The sequence below is a fragment of the Pan paniscus genome, chromosome 16 (assembly GCF_029289425.2).
Source record: "Pan paniscus chromosome 16, NHGRI_mPanPan1-v2.0_pri, whole genome shotgun sequence".
Taxonomy (NCBI): Eukaryota; Metazoa; Chordata; class Mammalia; order Primates; family Hominidae; genus Pan; species Pan paniscus.
Genome location: NC_073265.2, coordinates 68013366 through 68032967, shown reverse-complemented (window position 1 = coordinate 68032967; position 19602 = coordinate 68013366). Strand labels below are relative to the sequence as shown.

Genomic DNA, 19602 nt, shown 5'->3' with positions numbered 1-19602 from the left:
AGGGAGGGGGACAGGGTGGGTGGCGGCACTGGGGAGGGTGTGAGGGTATGGCCCATGCCCTCCTCCTCGCAGAATGTCTGCCACACACTCTGGTGCTCTGTGGGGACCACCTGTCACTCCAAGCTGGATGCAGCCGTGGACGGCACCCGGTGTGGGGAGAATAAGGTAGGGGGTGCCCCCAGTCCCGGCAGTGGGTGTGTGAGAGGCCAGACTTCCTGCTGTGACCAGGCCCTGGGGTCAGCCCCGGCTCACAGTCTTGCTTGTGCTCCTAGCAGAGCCCCACGCTCTCTGCAGCCCAAGCCCCCATCTGCAAAGTGGAGGCATTGGGGCCAGGGCTTGATTCCATGATTCCCCAGGGTGTCTTCAACTGAGTCAGCACGTGGGCTGTTTTACTCCCCGCTCAGCTCCTCCATGTGGCCTGGGTCACAGATTATTGTGATGATTGTGAGGGTGCCTCTCTCACCTTCCATCCTTCCCCTCTGTGCCTTTCGCAGCCTTCCCACCCACCTTGTTCTCACTAGGGTGAGGATGACTGATAGGCTTGGGGGTGGGGTGGCTCTACCTCCGTCTGTCTCAGTAGTGGTGTCTCAATGGGGAGTGCGTACCTGTGGGCTTCCGGCCCGAGGCTGTGGATGGTGGCTGGTCTGGCTGGAGCGCCTGGTCCATCTGCTCACGGAGCTGTGGCGTGGGCGTACAGAGTGCCGAGCGGCAGTGCACGCAGCCTACGTGAGTGTGGGGCCCAGGGTGCCCTTGGGCAATGGGACAGAGGGACCCAAACAGTCAGCCGATTGCAGGAGCTTGGCTCTGTCCCAGCCCCTGGCTCTTAGAAGTGTCCTGATAATGGTCAGTCCGAGTGTCCAGGCCACCTTAAGTCACTTTCAAGGAGTGTTCTGGGGGCTGACAGGGTCCCCACTTCTGACCCCTTTCCAGAGAGGGGGACACTGAGGCCCAGAGACTAGAGAGACTCATCAGAGGCCACATGGCAAAGCAGCTGCTGGCTGGAAGGAGGCAGGAGAGGGCAGTGGGGAAGAGCATGGGCCCTGGACCTTAGATGGCTCAGGGTTCGAATCTCCTCTTCACCCCTTCTCTGGGCCTCCATTTCCCCGTCTGTATAATAGCAGTACCCATCCAGTAAAGTTGTAGTCAGGGGCAAATGCAGTTTATGCAGGCCAGGCCCTCAGCCCTGCAGCTCATCTGTAGTGGGCACTCAGCGGGAGGGGCTTGGTGGCCTCAGAGGCTCAACAAAGCTCTGAGATGAGACGGAGCAGCTGGGAGGATGGGACAGCACTGAAGGGGTGGCCTGAGGTGAGCGACTTCACCTCTCTGGGCCTCTGTTTCCCCATCTAAACGGGGGGGTGCAGGGGGTGTGAAGATCTGGTGAGAAGCAGAGGCCAGTGGTACTGTAGACCGAGGCACTACCCGGCTGATCTTCACTTCAGGAGGCCACCCGGGGCAGGCATGGGGTTCACAGCCAGCCCCACCCAGGGCCCTGCGCTTACCCAAGACTGGCCTGTGCCCCTCCCTGCCTCCTGGCCTCCAGGTCTGAGCTGGGTGGGGGCCAGCGACCCTGGCCTAGATGCGGAGGATTTCAGGAGCTGTGCTAGGTCAGACCTTTCAGCTGGCTGGGGCCCTAGGCACTTCCTTTAGACCCGGGCTGGGGGTACTGCCACCAGGAGGAAGGCTGAGGACTCAAGGGCTCGTTAGGATGCTGGTTTCATGGGCTGGAGACTCGGAGCAGTCCCTCCAGCCAGTGCCAGTCATGCCTGCAGCTTGTCCCAGCTTCTCAACAGCCCTCTGCAGAAGCAGCCCCAACCCCACTTTATACATGAGGAAACTGAGGCCCAGAGGGTAGCCGAAGACTTGCCCACAGTCACACTGTAGGTTGGGGGCAGAGCTCAGGCTTCCTGCTGCCACCTCCCCACAGGTCCTTACAAACAGGGAGAGTGTGTCTGGGCCAGAGGGTGGGCAGCCCAAGGGAGGGGAGCAGCGTGCACAAAGCTGGGCAACAGGGATCTCAGGGTGTGGGTGCAGGAGGAAGCTGCTTGCTCTGGGCTGTGGCCACGCAGTAGCACTCACTGGGCCCTCACTGGGGCCCACCCCGGTTCTCCCCACAGGCCCAAATACAAAGGCAGATACTGTGTGGGTGAGCGGAAGCGCTTCCGCCTCTGCAACCTGCAGGCCTGCCCTGCTGGCCGCCCCTCCTTCCGCCACGTCCAGTGCAGCCACTTTGACGCTATGCTCTACAAGGGCCAGCTGCACACATGGGTGCCTGTGGTCAATGACGGTGAGTGCTGCCCCCCATGGAGACATTGAGGCTCAGAGGGCTGGGGGTGTGTGGGTCCAAGGTTACCCTGTGATGCAAGCAGGAGACCCAGTCTCCACCCCAAGCCTGGGCCACTCCCACTGTCCCCTGGGGCTGCTGCTCGCCCCTAGCTCCCCAGTCTGCAGCCTTGCAGATAGCTACCAGCCCAGCCGGAGCCTCCAGCATGTTTGTGCTGCTTGGGAGCCTCCAGCCTGCCATGGATGTGTGTCACGGAGGGGTCTTCCTGGTGGCCTCCATACTCCCACCCCAGCTGTGGCTGATGACTCTTCTACTTGGGCCCCCAGTGAACCCCTGTGAGCTGCACTGCCGGCCCGCGAATGAGTACTTTGCCGAGAAACTGCGGGACGCCGTGGTCGATGGCACCCCCTGCTACCAGGTCCGAGCCAGCCGGGACCTCTGCATCAACGGCATCTGTAAGGTGTGCCTGGTTAGGAAGAGGCTCTCCCAGCACTGCCTGCCCCCAGCCCCACTGGCGGGCCCCAGGTTCTCTCCTGGGTCCCTCCTGATCCTCCTTGGGCCACCCTCCCCATGCTCTACCATCGGGCTTCCCAGCCCGTACCCTCTATGACCTCTAAGGCAAAGCCCCTACCACGCCTCCTGGCACTAGGGACCCTCCCAGTCAGGCCTCGCCCCCTGTGTCTCCCTGGATGCCTGCACCAGCACCGCCCCAGCCAGGAAATCGGAGCTCAGGCAGTGGCTTGACCTCTTGCTGGCTGGCTGACCACAGGCAGTGGTTTGCTCCCTGATAGAAGGGGTTAAATGAGGTGGCATAGGTGACACAAAGGGCTCTGAGCTGCGAAGAGTAGCCCTCAGTGTGTGGTAACAATTTCTATTCTTATTTTTAATAACAATGACGGCCTCTCCTCTTTGCCCATGTCCCCAGCCACCTACTTGTCCCTGCTTCTTGCCCTCTAAGCCTCTTGGGTATCAAGGCCTGGGATCCGAGGAGGACCAGGAGGGAGGTGCCAACCCCCAGTGCCTTTGACGTTGAAATTCCCTGCATGCGCTGCTCAGGAGCCCGTGGCGTGTCAGATCCCCTGCCTGCCCGCAGCCTTTGCAGAACTCTTCCCTTCTCTTGTCTCTTGTGATGCTCATGACATGCCTTTAAGGGAGGGGTGGGTCTCCCCGTCTCACGTCTGAGGAAACTGAGGCTTAGGGAGGTAGAGAAGTTCACCTGGGTCAGAGGCACAGCTGAGGTGGGGCAGGGCCAGAGAGAGGCCTCCCGACCCCAACTCCCAGCTTTCTTCTCCTGACTCTGGCTGGCCCCGGGGCTGGGGCCACAGAGGGCTGGCCGCCAGCACCAGGGCCCTCCCCTCCTCGTGTGTTGCAGAACGTGGGCTGTGACTTCGAGATTGACTCCGGCGCTATGGAGGACCGCTGTGGCGTGTGCCACGGCAACGGCTCCACCTGCCACACCGTGAGCGGGACCTTCGAGGAGGCCGAGGGCCTGGGTATGGGGTGGGACCGCTGTGGGGAGGGGTGTGCTCTTCACCTGGTGGCCCCTTCCCCATCTCCCCTGGGCCCCTGTCCTTGGCCTCGTGGCCCCCACCCAGCCTGGAGATGGCTAAGCAGGGAAGCCTTGCTGGGGTGGATTCTTGCAGGAGTCAGGGGACCCCTGGCCCATGTACAGAGACCTGTCCCCATGGGGAGTCCTCCTGTCCCAGACATCCCAGATAGGGCCAACCTGGCTTGTGTGTGGCCCCTGGGCCTTCCAAAGAATGGTAGTCTCCTCCTGAAGCTTCTGAGACCCCAGCTCCGTGTCCTCATCTCCGGTCTGTTTTGCACACGTTGCTCAAGTACTGACTGTGTGCTAGGTGATGGGGACATGCAGGTGAAGCGCTTAGTCCTGGAGGGGGACAGAACCTTCTGGTGTGACCAGTGCAGTGGAGGGAGGCCCAGAGGGCTGTGGGAGCACTGAGGAAGAAGGTCCTGGCCTGGGGAAGTCAGGGAAGGTTTCCTGCAGGAGGCGGAAGTTGAGCTGAATCATAAAACTCAGAAGAGATGGAAAGGGCATTCCAAATGGAGGAAAGAGCTTGTGCCAGAGCCTGGAGGCAAGAAGGGAAGGCAGGGCCAGCTATGGGGCCTTGAGTGCCAGGCTGAGAAGCTTAGATTTTCTCCCAGAGATGCAGTGCAGTTTGGTGGATAAAGCACTGGCTGTGGAGGCTGCTCATATCGCAGCAGGACACTCATGTACGTTACTATCCCCATCTGCCTCACTTTGCTCATCTCTAAAATGGGGATAACAATAGTACCTATGCTATAGGGCCATTACCCATGAGCTTACACATGTGAAGTGCTGAGAGTAGTGCCTGGCACGTGATGGGTGTGATGGAAGTGAATGAATAAAAGCAGGCCGCATGGGGATGAGGAGGGTGTCCCAGGAGAAAGGCCTGGGAACTTTGGTTTTTTTAGAAAGAAGATGCCAGCCGGCCCTTAGAGTAGGGGATGGATCCAGCCTTATGATGAGACCAGTGTAGGTCCCCAAGAGAAGAGTGATGGGGCACGGCCAGGGGGTCAGGATTTGTGGCACCTCTGCGAGGTTTTGGTGACCCAAGACAGATCCGAGCAATTTAGGGAGCTCAGACTTTAAAGCTAATGGCGAAATCTTTGGCATCAGCAGGCGGAGGCAAGTGGGGAGAGATATGAGGGGAGCGGGTGGGGATAAGCAACCCTCTTACCCTGGGCACAACCTATGCACAACCCTTGGCTGACAGGGTATGTGGACGTGGGGCTGATCCCAGCCGGCGCACGCGAGATCCGCATCCAGGAGGTTGCCGAGGCTGCCAACTTCCTGGCACTGCGGAGCGAGGACCCGGAGAAGTACTTCCTCAATGGTGGCTGGACCATCCAGTGGAACGGGGACTACCAGGTGGCAGGGACCACCTTCACATATGCACGCAGGGGCAACTGGGAGAACCTCACGTCCCCGGGTCCCACCAAGGAGCCTGTCTGGATCCAGGTGTCTGCCTCCCGAGGCCCAGGCGGGGGGAGCAGAGGCGGAGTCCCCAGGCCCAGCACCCTAAATGGCAGGTCTTGTCCTGGAGGAGTGAGCCCTGGTTCAGTCACAGAGCCTGGCTCTGAGCCAGACCCTCCTGCTGAGGCCTCTACCTCAGTTTCCCCATCTTTAAAATGGCCCAATCTTGTAGCTGCAGTTCACAGAGGTGGCTGGGGTCAGCTCCTTTAGGACTGGGTGGATGGAGAAGACACCTCGTGCTCACGGGCCCCCGCCTGCCCACCCAGCTGCTGTTCCAGGAGAGCAACCCCGGGGTACACTACGAGTACACCATCCACAAGGAGGCAGGTGGCCACGACGAGGTCCCACCGCCCGAGTTCTCCTGGCATTATGGGCCCTGGACCAAGTGCACAGTCACCTGCGGCAGAGGTGAGAAGTGGGGCAGGCACAGCCCCACCAGCAGGGGCTTAGTGTCTGGACAGGGACACTGGCTTCAGCTCCCAGCTCACTGCTGGGCCACCACGGGTTTGGAAGTTTGCTTCTCTGAGCCTCAGTTCTCCATCTGTGAGATGAGGCTAGCGATTGCCCTGTGTCCCAGGCCCGCTGGGAGGGTACATGGATGAGGCAGGTGGGTGCTGGCTCGCGGCGCGTGCTCAGTGTGCTGCAGCTCTTGGCGTTCTCCCTCCAGGGGACACAGCTCCCCCTCGATAGACCAGTCCAGTGGCCCCTCACCACACTGACTTATTTCCCTAAACTATTTATAAAAAGTAGGGCAATTTCATTAACTCTGACTCTTCCTCCCCAAATTTCCCTCTCTCCCCATGCTCCTCAGTCCCCTCTCTCTCTGTCTCCTCCCCACTGCTCCTCAGTCTCCCCTCTGCCCCTCCGTCTCCTCCCATACTCCTCAGTCTCCCCCCATGCCTCTGTCTCCCCCCATAGCCCTCGGTCTCCCCACCATATCCCTCGGTCTCCCTCCAGCCCTCCAGTACCCCCGCCACACCCCTCAGTCCTCCTCTCACAGCTCGGTCTCCCCCACCATTCCTTGGTCTCCCCCCAGCCCCCTAGTCCCCCCTCCACGCCCCTCGGTCTTCCTCCCTCTGCTTGGTCTCCCCTGCCGTTCCTTGATCTCCCCACACCTCAGTTTCCCCCTTTGTCTCTTAGTTCTCCCCTTTTCCCCTCAGTCTTCCCATTGTTGACACTCAGTATCCTCAGGGTCTCAGAATCAGGAATCTGAGATACAGACATTTGAGCATTCCTTCAAATGCTATTATGATGAAAAAGTGAAAATGGAGAACTGGGCAGATACCTTCCAAAGCTAGGAAACCCATTTTATCTAATACAGCTGTCTTTATTTTATTTTGCTATTTTATTTTATTTTATTTTATTTTATTTTATTTGTTAGAGATGGAGTCTCACTCTGTTGCCCAGGCTGGAGTGCAATGGCGCAATCTCGGCTCACTGCAGCCTCCGCCTCCCAGGCTCCAGCGATTCTCCTTCCTCAGCCTCCCGAGTAGCTGGGATTTACAGGCATGCACCACCATGCCCGGCTAATTTTTTTATTATTAGTAGAGATGGGGTTTCACCATGTTGGCCAGGCTGGTCTTGAACTCCTGACCTCAGGTGATTTGCCCGCCTTGGCTTCCCATAGTGCTGGGATTACAGGTGTGAGCCACTGCCCCTGGCCTAATACAGGTGTCTTTAATTGGACAAACTTGAAAACCAACAAATACACTTGCAGCACTAGACATTTGGGGAATTGTCTTTCAGCAAATTGGCTGCTTCGCAGGTGGACCACTTAGGAGCGTCTGCAGAGGCAAGTGCCCTGTGGTGGCTGGAACAGACAGGGGTTCTTTGTCTCAGGCAGGAAGTCCCAGGTGCACAGTCTAAGCTGGCGGGACCTGGAGCTGACTGGCCCTCAGCCGCACCGTCCTTGTCACAGCAGCCTCCCCTCCACTCCTGCTTGCCACAGATGGTGTCCTCCCTTCCAGGGCTCTTGCAGTGTTCTGGGCAGGAAGAAGAAGAGGGGAAAGGGCTGACTCCCAGCGAGGGACTTGTGCCTTTTTCTCCCGAGCCAGGACTGTGTCCCAGACCCCCCTAGTTGCAAGGGAGCGTCAGTGGGGTGTGTTTTCAGCAGGTCCCACTGCTGTCTTGAACAAAATCAGAATCTGTTGGTGAGGAAAGAGGGGGACAGATGTGGGACTGGCAGCTCAGGGGAGGGACAACTTACTGTCTGGACCATGGGGCAGGGGGTGGAGCAGAGAAGGCAGAGCCACCAGCAGAGGGGGTCCTGCAGCTGGGCCTCAACAGGCAGTATGGAAGTGAGTGTCCAAGGTGAGGAGCGTGGCTGTGCAAAGGCCCCAGGGTTGGCAGTGACAGAGGGTGTGAAGGACAGGAGCAGTGCCAAGCCTGGTGTGGGGATGGAGAGCAGGGGCTGCCCCTTGATGCCCCATTTCTTGTCCAGAGGTTCTCTGAGCCATTGGGAAGGGTGTGGATGGTGGGATGATGTGTCGGTGGCCCCTGGACACACTGGGCCCTGAAGGCTCAGGCAGCGGCTCCTCCAGCCACGAGCTCTTCAACAAGGTTGACTTCATCCCGCGCCACCTGGCCTCATGCCCTTCACCCGCCTCATCACCCAAGCCAGCCCCGGGAAGGAGCAGAGGGAGTCGGGCTTTCATTCTGTTCCCAAGGCTGAAGCCCCAGCCCCAGGTCACCCCTCACCCCAGCCTGGGCCAGCCTGGACACTTGTGGTCCTCCTCTTTGGGTCCCTGGATGTGGAAATAGGCCTCAGGTCATGCTCAGTTTCCCTGAGGGGAGGGTGGCAGGAGCCACGGCTGGGTTTGCATGCTAACAGCAGCTGTTAGGATCGAGCTCTTAGGATGTGCCGGGCACGGGCCGAGCCTGCACATGCAAGAACACACGCAGTCCTCCCTCCAGGACATGGAGGAGGCAGGATTGTTGCTCCCACTTCACAGAGGAGGACACTGAGGTTCAGAGAGGCCAAATGAGCTGCCCAGGCGTCTCAGCTGGGATGCAGAGGGTCTGGGCACCCAACCCACTAAAAATCCACACTCTGCCACCCCTCCAGTCAGAGGGGAGGCTACATAGGAGAGGGGGTGGGTGAGAACCAGGAGGACAGTGAGGAGGCGACGGTGGAGGTCTGCCTTCATCCTGACATGGGCAGTAAGGCATCCTGACACGGGCAGTAAGGCGCTGTTCTGGGAGGGTTCTGGCAGAGAGGGTGTCTTTGGGTCTTGGGCGGTGGGCACCTGGGTGCCAGTCCCAGGCTGAGCCCCGTGGCCCCTAGGTGTGCAGAGGCAGAGTGTGTACTGCTTGGAGCGGCAGGCAGGGCCCGTGGACGAGGAGCACTGTGACCCCCTGGGCCGGCCCGATGACCAACAGAGGAAGTGCAGCGAGCAGCCCTGCCCTGCCAGGTGAGCCCGCCCCCATCCCCCACCAACTCCCCACCACCATCCCCCACCAACTCCCCACCCCATCCCCCGCCAACTCCCCACCCCCATCCCCCGCCAACTCCCCACCCCCATCCCCCCACCCCCATCCCCCGCCAACTCCCCACCCCCATCCCCCGCCAACTCCCCACCCCATCCCCCCCGCCAACTCCCCACCCCATCCCCCCCGCCAACTCCCCACCCCATCCCCCCCACCAACTCCCCACCCCCATCCCCCGCCAACTCCCCACCCTATCCCCCGCCAACTCCCCACCCCATCCCCCGCCAACTCCCCACCCCCATCCCCCGCCAACTCCCCACCCCCATCCCCCACCAACTCCCCACCCCCAGGCATCCTGGGTCTGCCACAGGTCCCTACATCTGGGTCCCTGGAGGCCCCGGGGAGGAGCAGAGGGAGCCGGGCTTTTATTCTCTTCCCAAGGCTGAAGCCCCAACCCCCGGTCACCCCTCACCCCAGCCTAGGCCAGCCTGGACACCTGTGGTCCTCCTCTTTGGGTCCCTGGATGTGGAAACAGGCCTTAGGTCATGCTCAGTTTTCCTGAGGGGAGGCTGGCAGGAGCGGAGGGGCTGTGCCATGTCACCAGGCTTTGAGGGCAGGACACTTACCTGAGCTTGGAGCTCTGGAGAATCAACCACTGGCCTCAGTCCCAGCTCTACCCAAACGCCGAGGGCCTGGAAGCCCAGCCTGGCCCTCCCTGCTGGTGAGCCTGCAGGCCACCTGTCTGATGCCACACTGATGCCACCTGTGTGCCCTTGCCAGGTGGTGGGCAGGTGAGTGGCAGCTGTGCTCCAGCTCCTGCGGGCCTGGGGGCCTCTCCCGCCGGGCCGTGCTCTGCATCCGCAGCGTGGGGCTGGATGAGCAGAGCGCCCTGGAGCCACCTGCCTGTGAACACCTTCCCCGGCCCCCTACTGAAACCCCTTGCAACCGCCATGTACCCTGTCCGGCCACCTGGGCTGTGGGGAACTGGTCTCAGGTGAGTGTGGGATGGGAGGGGGCTGACCTTCAGCTCCACCCTTGGTCTTCGGCTACAGGGAGGCGGACAGCCTTCCTGGAGCCCTCGTGGGTGGGAGGGAGCCTGGGCATTCCAGGGTCCAGCCCCTGACTCTAAAGCCTCAGGGATCAGGAAGCCCCTGGCAAGCATGGCCACAGTCATGGCCTTGAGCTGGGCAGGGCCAGAGAGGGCTGGCTGGGGTCTCTGCCACTCTGACATCGGGCAGTGGACAAGTTACCCAGCCTTGCCCCAGCGTCCCCTGGCAGCCTGCCTCCCAGGGTAAGCCCCTCACCCTGGCTTTCCCCTGCAGTGCTCAGTGACATGTGGGGAGGGCACTCAGCGCCGAAATGTCCTCTGCACCAATGACACCGGTGTCCCCTGTGACGAGGCCCAGCAGCCAGCCAGCGAAGTCACCTGCTCTCTGCCACTCTGTCGGTGGCCCTTGGGCACACTGGGCCCTGAAGGCTCAGGCAGCGGCTCCTCCAGCCACGAGCTCTTCAATGAGGCTGACTTCATCCCGCGCCACCTGGCCCCACGCCCTTCACCCGCCTCATCACCCAAGCCAGGCACCATGGGCAACGCCATTGAGGAGGAGGCTCCAGAGCTGGACCTGCCGGGGCCCGTGTTTGTGGACGACTTCTACTACGACTACAATTTCATCAACTTCCACGAGGATCTGTCCTACGGGCCCTCTGAGGAGCCCAATCTAGACCTGGCGGGGACAGGGGACCGGACACCCCCACCACACAGCCATCCTGCTGCGCCCTCCACGGGTAGCCCCGTGCCTGCCACAGAGCCTCCTGCAGCCAAGGAGGAGGGGGTACTGGGACCTTGGTCCCCGAGCCCTTGGCCCAGCCAGACCGGCCGCTCCCCACCCCCACCCTCAGAGCAGACCCCTGGGAACCCTTTGATCAATTTCCTGCCTGAGGAAGACACCCCCATAGGGGCCCCAGATCTTGGGCTCCCCAGCCTGTCCTGGCCCAGGGTTTCCACTGATGGCCTGCAGACACCTGCCACCCCTGAGAGCCAAAATGATTTCCCAGTTGGCAAGGACAGCCAGAGCCAGCTGCCCCCTCCATGGCGGGACAGGACCAATGAGGTTTCCAAGGATGATGAGGAACCCAAGGGCCGCGGAGCACCCCACCTGCCCCCGAGACCCAGCTCCACGCTGCCCCCTTTGTCCCCTGTTGGCAGCACCCACTCCTCTCCTAGTCCCAACGTGGCGGAGCTGTGGACAGGAGGCACAGTGGCCTGGGAGCCAGCTCTGGAGGGTGGCCTGGGGCCTGTGGACAGTGAACTGTGGCCCACTGTTGGGGTGGCTTCTCTCCTTCCTCCTCCCATAGCCCCTCTGCCAGAGATGAAGGTCAGGGACAGTTCCCTGGAGCCGGGGACTCCCACCTTCCCAACCCCAGGACCAGGCTCATGGGACCTGCAGACTGTGGCAGTGTGGGGGACCTTCCTCCCCACAACCCTGACTGGCTTCGGGCACATGCCTGAGCCTGCCCTGAACCCAGGACCCAAGGGCCAGCCTGAGTCCCTCAGCCCTGAGGTGCCCCTGAGCTCTAGGCTGCTGTCCACACCAGCTTGGGACAGCCCCGCCAACAGCCACAGAGCCCCTGAGACCCAGCCACTGGCTCCCAGCCTGGCTGAAGCGGGGCCCCCCGCGGACCCGTTGGTTGTCAGGAACGCCAGCTGGCAAGCGGGAAACTGGAGCGAGGCAAGTGGTGTGGGCTGGGCGGGCAGGGAGTTTGCACAGGACCTTGGTGGCTGTTTCCTCGTCTGAAAATGAGCAGAGTGGGACACAGGTGCCGTCTGTTTCGCCTTCCTTGGGGCAGGGGTTCCCAGGATTAGGGGAATGAGGGGACCTGGGGCCCATTCCTGGGCAGCACAGAGGGCCTCAGGGAAGGCAGGAGCAGGCACACTCTGGCAGCACAGCACGCCTCAGAATGGAGCTGGCTCAGACAGCTGTGCAGTGGGGAGGGTCCCCGCGTGGCCGCCAGGCCCAGTCCTCCCCAGCAGGCAGCGGCTTCCCTGAGGCTGGACCTGGCTTCTCCAGGCTGGGCTCAGCCCACTGCCACCTGGCTCCGCCCTCAGTGGCTCCACCCTCCTTTGGCAGTGACCTGCAGGGGTCTGAGCTGCCAGAAAGAAGCTGGCTAGTGCCCCTCCCTGGGTCCCCAGATGGTCACTGCAGGAGAAGGAAGCTTCTGTTCAGATCCCTAATTTTGGGGTGGGAAGGGGCAGGCTGAGGCCCACAGGGCTTGTTTTGCGCGGGGATAGCCAGCGATTTGGCTGCTGGTACCAGGACCCAGCCTTCCTTCCCTGGTGCCTCTGGGAAGCGACGAGGCTGGTCAGGATAGCTGGTCAGGGGTGCCCACAGGGTCCCCTCCCCCCACCTCTGCACCAATGACACTGGAACACAGGCCCTTTGTCCCATGTGAGCAGGGACGGCTGCTTGCTGGGGGGATTTGACTTTTCATTCTCATGGTCTTCCTGGGAGGTGGGTGGAGGAGCCTATTTTGCAAATAAGGAAACTGAGGCCCAGAAGAGGGCCCCTGTCTTGCTGAGGTCTCCTGTCCTGCTGAGGTCTCCTGTCTTGCTGAGGTCTTGCTAGCCTAGGTGGGTAGTTTCCTGGCTGTGGAGGCCTGGCGAGGATGGGATCTGCCTGGCTTTCACGGGTCTCTGCCCCGCAGTGCTCTACCACCTGTGGCCTGGGTGCGGTCTGGAGGCCGGTGCGCTGTAGCTCCGGCCGGGATGAGGACTGCGCCCCCGCTGGCCGGCCCCAGCCTGCCCGCCGCTGCCACCTGCGGCCCTGTGCCACCTGGCACTCAGGCAACTGGAGTAAGGTGCGTGAGGATGGAGCCAGGACAGGCATTCCCAGGGCATGGGGTGGAGCCCTGGTTCCCCACGGCCTGTGTTCTGAGAGCAGCAGGGAAGGGGAGGGCCCCAGGCTGCACATCTGTGTGCCCGATCGCACCGGATTCTGAATCTCTTGGGAGTCTTCTCATCTTTGTCTGGCTTGGCCTGTCTCCTTTCCTCTGTATCTTTGACCCCATCTGGACTTGTCTTTCACCAGCTTGCCTTTGTTCCTCCCTTTCTCTGTCTGTCCCAGCCCATGGCAGCCCCTGGCCATGCCACCTTTTGCCTGGGGCCTGCCAGCCTTGGCCTCTCGCTGGGGTTCTTCAGATATTCCCCCGGGCTGGGGCGTGGGCCTGATGCCTTTCCCGCCACACACCTCACGGGGTCACGCCTGTGGGCCTGCACATGGGGATGTGTCCATACACGTCTCTCGATCCCCAGTGCTCCCGCAGCTGCGGCGGAGGTTCCTCAGTGCGGGACGTGCAGTGTGTGGACACACGGGACCTCCGGCCACTGCGGCCCTTCCATTGTCAGCCCGGGCCTGCCAAGCCGCCTGCGCACCGGCCCTGCGGGGCCCAACCCTGCCTCAGCTGGTACACGTCTTCCTGGAGGGAGGTGAGGCCTGGGCATTGAGTTGGGGGGAGGGGACGCCCTCAGACCCTGGCTGTGCCCTGACTCCTTCCCTGCCCACCCAGTGCTCCGAGGCCTGTGGCGGTGGTGAGCAGCAGCGTCTAGTCACCTGCCCGGAGCCAGGCCTCTGTGAGGAGGCGCTGAGACCCAACAGCACCCGGCCCTGCAACACCCACCCCTGCACGCAGTGGGTGGTGGGGCCCTGGGGCCAGGTGAGCCGGGCTGCGGGGAGGAGCAGGGAGCAAGTGCTTGGTGGCGCCTGGTCAGTCTTGGGTTGGGTGAAGGAGCTGTGGAGTGTGTGCTGTGAGCCAGGCTCTCTGTGGCCCCTGCACATGCAGCAGTCACTGGACGAAGCCCTGCCATGCTGGCGCTCACACCTGCCAGGGAGAAACAGACAAGGAAAGGGCACGTGTGCTGTGATGTCAGGGAAGGCCTTCCGAGGAGGGGTCTGGGGTTGAGACCTGAGGGAGGAGTCAGTGATGCCAAGGACAGGGATCGAAGGGACATCAGGTGTGAAGTCTGAGGCAGGAATGACGAGCTTGAGGGGGCCAGGGAGCCCGGCAAAGGCCAGCGGCAGAAGGGGGCGTAAGAGGGGCCTTGGATGGGCAGGACACCTTCTGCTGGGCCTGTTTGGAACTGAGGGGTTCAGAAATCTCAGATTTGGGCCCTGAGCTGGGTCCTGGAGTCAGCTGGGCCAGCGTTTGCATCTTTGTCCGACTGGCTGCTGAGTGACTCTGGGCAGGTTGCTTTGCGTTGCTGGGTCACTGTTTTCTCATCTGTAAAACTGGAACAGCTTAGGAGAGGAGGGTCAGGAGGATTAAATGAAGGAACGCAACGAAACACAGGGCCGGGCACAGCATGACACTGGCACAGACTCAGCGCATGTTTAGGGCTGATAACAACGAAGCCTGGCGGGCTGGGCCCCGGCTGTGAAACTGTCTCCTGCCCTCCTGCCCATGGGCTGCGGCAGGTCCTCTGCCCTGTCCCTCGGGCACAGCGGTGTCTCGCCCACGTCTCTGCCCACTGCTGCATCAGGGCCCCATCCCGGGGCCCCTGCCCAGGCTTCTCAGGCATGTCCTGTGTGAGGGGCTCACTGCCCTGCAGCCCGGAGGGCTGTCCCACGGTTCTCACGCCCCTTCCCTCTGCAGGAGCCGATCCCACAAGTGAGAGTGGGGTTCCAGCACCAAGTGGGCTCTAGGAATGGGACCAGGTGCTCCAGGAGGCACTGAGGGGGCGGCTGGGAGCAAGGCCAGGCCAGTCAGGCACAGGGTGCAGGGACGGCTTCCCAGAGGAGGTGTCCCTGCCCCCACTGCTAGGGCTGGCCCTGGAGACACTCATTCCTCCCCTGCTCCCCCCAGTGCTCAGCCCCCTGTGGTGGTGGCGTCCAGCGGCGCCTGGTCAAGTGTGTCAACACCCAGACAGGGCTGCCCGAGGAAGACAGTGACCAGTGTGGCCACGAGGCCTGGCCTGAGAGCTCCCGGCCGTGTGGCACCGAGGATTGTGAGCCCGTCGAGCCTCCCCGTGAGTCCCCTGACCCCAGGCTCCCTGCTGAAGTGAGGTGGGGTGGGGAGGGTGATGGGGAAATGGGGTCGTCAAACCATTGCGCCCACAGCACTGGCTGGTTCCATCTGTAGTCTGGGCTCAGGAGCCACATGGCCACTGAAAATTCTGATGCCACAGGATGCCATGCTGGAGGCTGGGCCGTGCTGGGAGTCAGTCAAGGGGAGTCCCGGCCACACAACATCCCATAGGCAGCTGTCTGACCTTGGGGGAGTAGAGGGAGTGGCCCTGGCCCCTGATTTGCTGTGTGAACCTGGGTAAGCTCTTTCTCCTCTAGGTCTCAGTCTTCCCACAGTGAGACCAGGGATGTCCCTGAGGCTGTGTGAAAACTGGGCCTGGGTGAGTCCCTGTCCCCAGCCCTGGCCTGTCCATTCCCTGGCCAGAGGACTGCCTAGAGTGAGCAATGGAACCACAGGAAGGGCCTCCTTTCCAGGGTCCTGCTAATGAGGTAATGGGGTTTGAGGCAGGAAGGTCTTCCCTTCCAGGGTCCTGTTAATCCCAGTGGTGGGGGGTTTCCTGGCCAGCTGGGTCCTGGTGGAAGGGCCTGAGGTAGAGGTGGTTCTGGACACCCCCGCCGCCGCCTCCAGCGCGTGTGCGCGCGCGCACACACATACACGCAGACACACACACACACACACACACACACACACACAGTCATATACTTCCTTCCTGCAGCCCCAGCTGCTCCCAGAAGTGCTGAGGGCAGGAAACGGGGTGGCCCTGGAGTGTCACCTAGGCTCCCTTCACCAGCTGTGTGGCCTTGGGCTCCCATTTCCTCTCAGGGCCTTCATGTGCTGAATAAAGGGGCTGCCAAGCCCCATCCTTGCATAAATGAGGTCTGGGCATGAAGCACGCAGCACTGCGTGGGCATCCAGGTGGTGCTCAGGGAAGGCGGCTTTTTCCCCTCCCCCACAGCCACTGTCATCCCCAATTGCAAGGTCAGGGAGAGGGCCTGGGGCTGACCCTGCCAGTCTAAGGAATCCAGAAGCCGTGGCGTGAAGAGCTGTGTCCCCTGTGCTATTGGCTGTCTGCTCCCTGCCCCTAGGACAGAGTCCTCAGCCAGGGCACTCACGCTGGCATTCAGGGCCCCCTGCAATCTCCCCGGTCTGCCTTCTCCCCTTGTCCAACGCTGCCTTCTCTACCTGTGCCAGCTCCTGGACAGCCCTCATTCAGGCTCAGAGTGGCCCCTGCCATGCCTCGCTACCTTGCCTCTGGCAGGGGTGGCCTTCCTGCCTCAAACCCCATTACCTCAAGGTCCAGTGGCAGTGCCCCCACCCTGTCCTGCCTGTCCTCAGAGCACCCAGCCAGCATCTCAGAGCACTCCTATGTGCTGCCTGAGCTGGGTGCTGGCACCACGTCTCTCACCTTCATGGCTAGGGCTGGCCACAGGGAGCGGGGTGGTTATGATCCCAGTGGGGGAGGACCAGATGGGGCAGAGAACAGAAACTGAGGCCCCTGGGGGCCTAGAACCAAGGACGGATGGCCCAGGAGGCTCTGGGCTTGCAAGGTCTCCCAGGGGCAGGTGTGAGTGGGCTGCAAGGAGTGGGCTATGGGGGCTGGTTAGGTGGCTGAACTAGAAGCTGTCCTAAGTGAGGAGTTATCTGCCATCAGTGAACAGTGGAGGGGGGCTGGGAAGGTGTCTTGGACTTGGAGACCTGGAATTCCCAGATGTTCTGCTGGTCTGTGGGACAGTTGGCGGGACATGTGGAAAGCCGGGAAACGCGTGTGTGTGTGCTCACTGCAGTGACACAGCATGGCCACATCCATTTGCTGTGGAGGTGGGGTTGACAGAGGAGGGAACTGAGGCCCAAGAGGTGAAGCAGCTTGTCTGAGGTCACCCCGGGCGACCAGGATGCAGGCCTGCAGATGTGCACTTTGGAGCTCTGCCTGGAGCTGGGGTGGAGGAGCCTGCCTGCTGCCTCGTGCCCTCTGCCGGGCCTGGGGGATGTCCCAGGCCCAGGGCTGGCTGCTGCCTTCCTGCTCCTCCTCCCCAGGGAGGTCTGCTGGAGTAAGCAGGGCCCGGGTGGCAGCTGGGGGCTGTCAGCAGTGGCAGTGGCATCAGGAGCAAGGCCAGGAGGCTGGAAACAAGCCACTTCCCAAAATAGCTCTGATAACCACGGGGCAGGAGGGCCCAGCCAAGCCTCAGCCCTGACAAGCAGAGCCTGCAGCTGGCCTCCCTCCCCAGCAGGCTGGGCTCAGTCCCTGGTTTCCGCTGACGGCCTGTAAGGCCCACTCACTCTAGGCTTCGTGGCCCACCTGAGAAGTGGGAGGCTGGCCTGGGAGATGGGACCCTGTGACTCAGAACCCGAGGCTGAGTACAGCCCCTGTGGCTGGAGGTGGTCATGGAGGCCTGGCAGGACGGATGCACTGGAGCAGGGGGCGGTAGCGGGAGTCGGGGGCAGAGGCCACTGCAGGCTGGCAGGAGGCCCCGGGACCACAGTTCTGTGCCAGGATCTGTCCGGGAACACCAGGGATGAGCAAGGATGGAGATGGGGTGGCAGGGCGTCGCCCTGGGCAGGCTCTTTAACAGGCATTTGAGGGGGTCAGGGTGGGGTCTCAGGACCTTTCCTCCAGAAACCTCAGCCCAGCAGCGCCCGTTCTCGAGTCCTGGGGTTGGCCATGAGTAGGTGGGACAGAGACAGCAACAGTTGGAGACCTGCAACTCCGGTTCGGGAGCCGCTCCAGAAACCGGGGCTCTCTGGTGGGGAACTGCTGGAGCCTCCTTAAGGTGGTTGGCGTAGGGAGCCAGGTTCTGGGTACCCCAAACTACTGGTTCTGATGCCTCTCTGCCCCCGCCACTCCAGGCTGTGAGCGGGACCGCCTGTCCTTCGGGTTCTGCGAGACGCTGCGCCTACTGGGCCGCTGCCAGCTGCCCACTGTCCGCACCCAGTGCTGCCGCTCGTGCTCTCCACCCAGCCACGGCGCCCCCTCCCGAGGCCATCAGCGGGTCACCCGCCGCTGACTGCACCAGGATGCACAGAGCGACCGACAGACCTCAGTGCCCACCACGGGCTGTGGCGGAGCTCCCGCCCCCTGCGCCCTAATGGTGCTAACCCCCTCTCACTACCCAGCGGCAGGCTGGGGAGCTCCTCCCCCTCAAAAAAGGTATTTTTTTATTCTAACAGTTTGTGTAACATTTATTATGATTTTACATAAATGAGCATCTACCATTCCAAAGCACAGCGTGACTTCGTCTTGGATTTGGAGAATCTTAAAAGTGAGAAATTCTTCCCCCCACCCCTCTGCCCAAAACTCCACCGCCACAGCACCTCGGCAGGCGCGGCTTCTCACCTGCTCCTCTGGGACAGATCTGCAGGGGGCAGCGTAGAAAATGAGTCCATGAGCGCATGGCATCTGGTGAGGCACGGAAGGCCTCAGAAGCTGGGGGGCTGCTCCCCAGGGAGGGCTGTCTGCAGAGGGTGGGGTTCTGGGGGCAGGAAGGTCTTCTGGACAGGGGCACAGCTTGGCCCTTACTTGCTGCCTGCCTCCAGCTCAGGCTCCCAGCCTTCCCTGGGTCCCCACTCTGTGGTCCTCAGAGACCTGTTCCACAGGGATCGAGCCCACCTTGTCACTTGCAGGGACTGCCCTCTGGAGTGATGGGGACTGGGGCCCCCATGGGGACCTCCCTGGCCCTGTCTGTTCTATCTGTTGACTCTTCTGCAAAAAGCAGGCAGAGAGGGGAAGAGCAGGCTGGCCAGCTGTGCCCTACTGTGTCCCCACGTGTCCCTTCATCTCTGTGCCCAGAGATAGGGCTGGGCTAATTGTCACTGCTTCAGGGTGGCCCCTTTCCCACCACCAGCCCCAGCTACAGGTTCCTACCACGCTGATCTGTGGTCCAGCACCTGGCACCTGCCTACCCACAGCCCCTTCCCCTCCCATAAAATCTAGTCCCATGGAGCCAGACAGTGGTGCCCACAGCTGGGAACAGATGGGCATGAAGGTACTTTGAAGAGCGTCCTGGCCTGGCCAGGGGCGGGAGGCTGGGGAAGGGGCGGACTGTCCCCCCAGGCCCAGGCCCAGCCCTGGATCCCACCCTGGCCTCTGGCTGTGAGCCTTAGACTCAGCCGTTGACAATTTCCTCCTCAGCCCTCCCCCTGGAAGGTATTACGCCCCTTCTCCAGGTGGGGGACACTAAGGTTCAGAGAGCTCGCCCTGCAGCCTACAGGGGTCACCTCTCACATTCTACTCTCCAGCGTATGACATCCCTGGACGAAAGGCGAGTGTAGCCCTGGAGCCTGCATGTGGCAGCCGCGGCCACTTAGGGCTGGGTGTATGCTGGGGATGGAGGGGACACCACTGAAAATCACTCCTGGCTGGGCGTGGTGGCTCACACCTGTAATCCCAGCACTTTGGGAGGCTGAAGCGGGCGGATCACCTGAGGTCAGGAGTTTGAAACCAGCCTGCCCAATGTGGCAAAACCCCATTTCTGCTAAAAATACAAAAATTCGCCAGGTGCGGTGATGGGGACCTGTAATCCCAGCTACTTGGGAGGCTGAGGAAGGAGAATCGCTTGAACCCGGGAGGCGGAGGTTGCAGTGAGCTGAGTTCGCACCTTTACACACCAGCCTGGGCGACAGAGCAAGACTCCATCTCACACAAAAAAAAATAAAATAAAATTACTCCTTAGGGGCTGAGACCAAGAAACAGTAACAGAGGCTGAACCCCTCGGCGATGAGCGTCTGTCCCAGGACTTGGAAAGGAGGGAGGGAGCATGGCCACGGCAGCTGCCTGCAGGTGCGTGTCCTGCTGCTCCCCAATTCAACATTCTCACCTCATTTCACACCAACAAGCCCGATCCTCAGAGGAGGAACCCAAGGCTCT

The 19602-nt window shown here is 61.7% G+C and overlaps 1 protein-coding gene across 2 annotated transcripts in view; it reads left to right on the top strand.

Moving 5' to 3' along the window:
- Window positions 1–17958, top strand: part of ADAMTS7 (ADAM metallopeptidase with thrombospondin type 1 motif 7) — a 52723-nt gene extending 34765 nt beyond the window's left edge. For both annotated transcript variants that reach the window (XM_055098540.3, XM_063596868.1), the window contains exons 10-24: window positions 73–165; window positions 581–726; window positions 2115–2284; window positions 2608–2741; window positions 3654–3774; window positions 5038–5282; window positions 5564–5705; window positions 8581–8707; window positions 9504–9717; window positions 10046–11452; window positions 12426–12578; window positions 13033–13206; window positions 13287–13433; window positions 14580–14742; window positions 17586–17958. In XM_055098540.3, coding sequence (XP_054954515.2) covers window positions 73–165; window positions 581–726; window positions 2115–2284; window positions 2608–2741; window positions 3654–3774; window positions 5038–5282; window positions 5564–5705; window positions 8581–8707; window positions 9504–9717; window positions 10046–11452; window positions 12426–12578; window positions 13033–13206; window positions 13287–13433; window positions 14580–14742; window positions 17586–17743 — 3594 coding nt within the window. In that variant the 3' untranslated portion in view covers window positions 17744–17958. The remainder of the gene's footprint in view (window positions 1–72; window positions 166–580; window positions 727–2114; window positions 2285–2607; window positions 2742–3653; window positions 3775–5037; window positions 5283–5563; window positions 5706–8580; window positions 8708–9503; window positions 9718–10045; window positions 11453–12425; window positions 12579–13032; window positions 13207–13286; window positions 13434–14579; window positions 14743–17585) is intronic.
- The last annotated feature ends 1644 nt before the right edge of the window (window positions 17959–19602 follow it).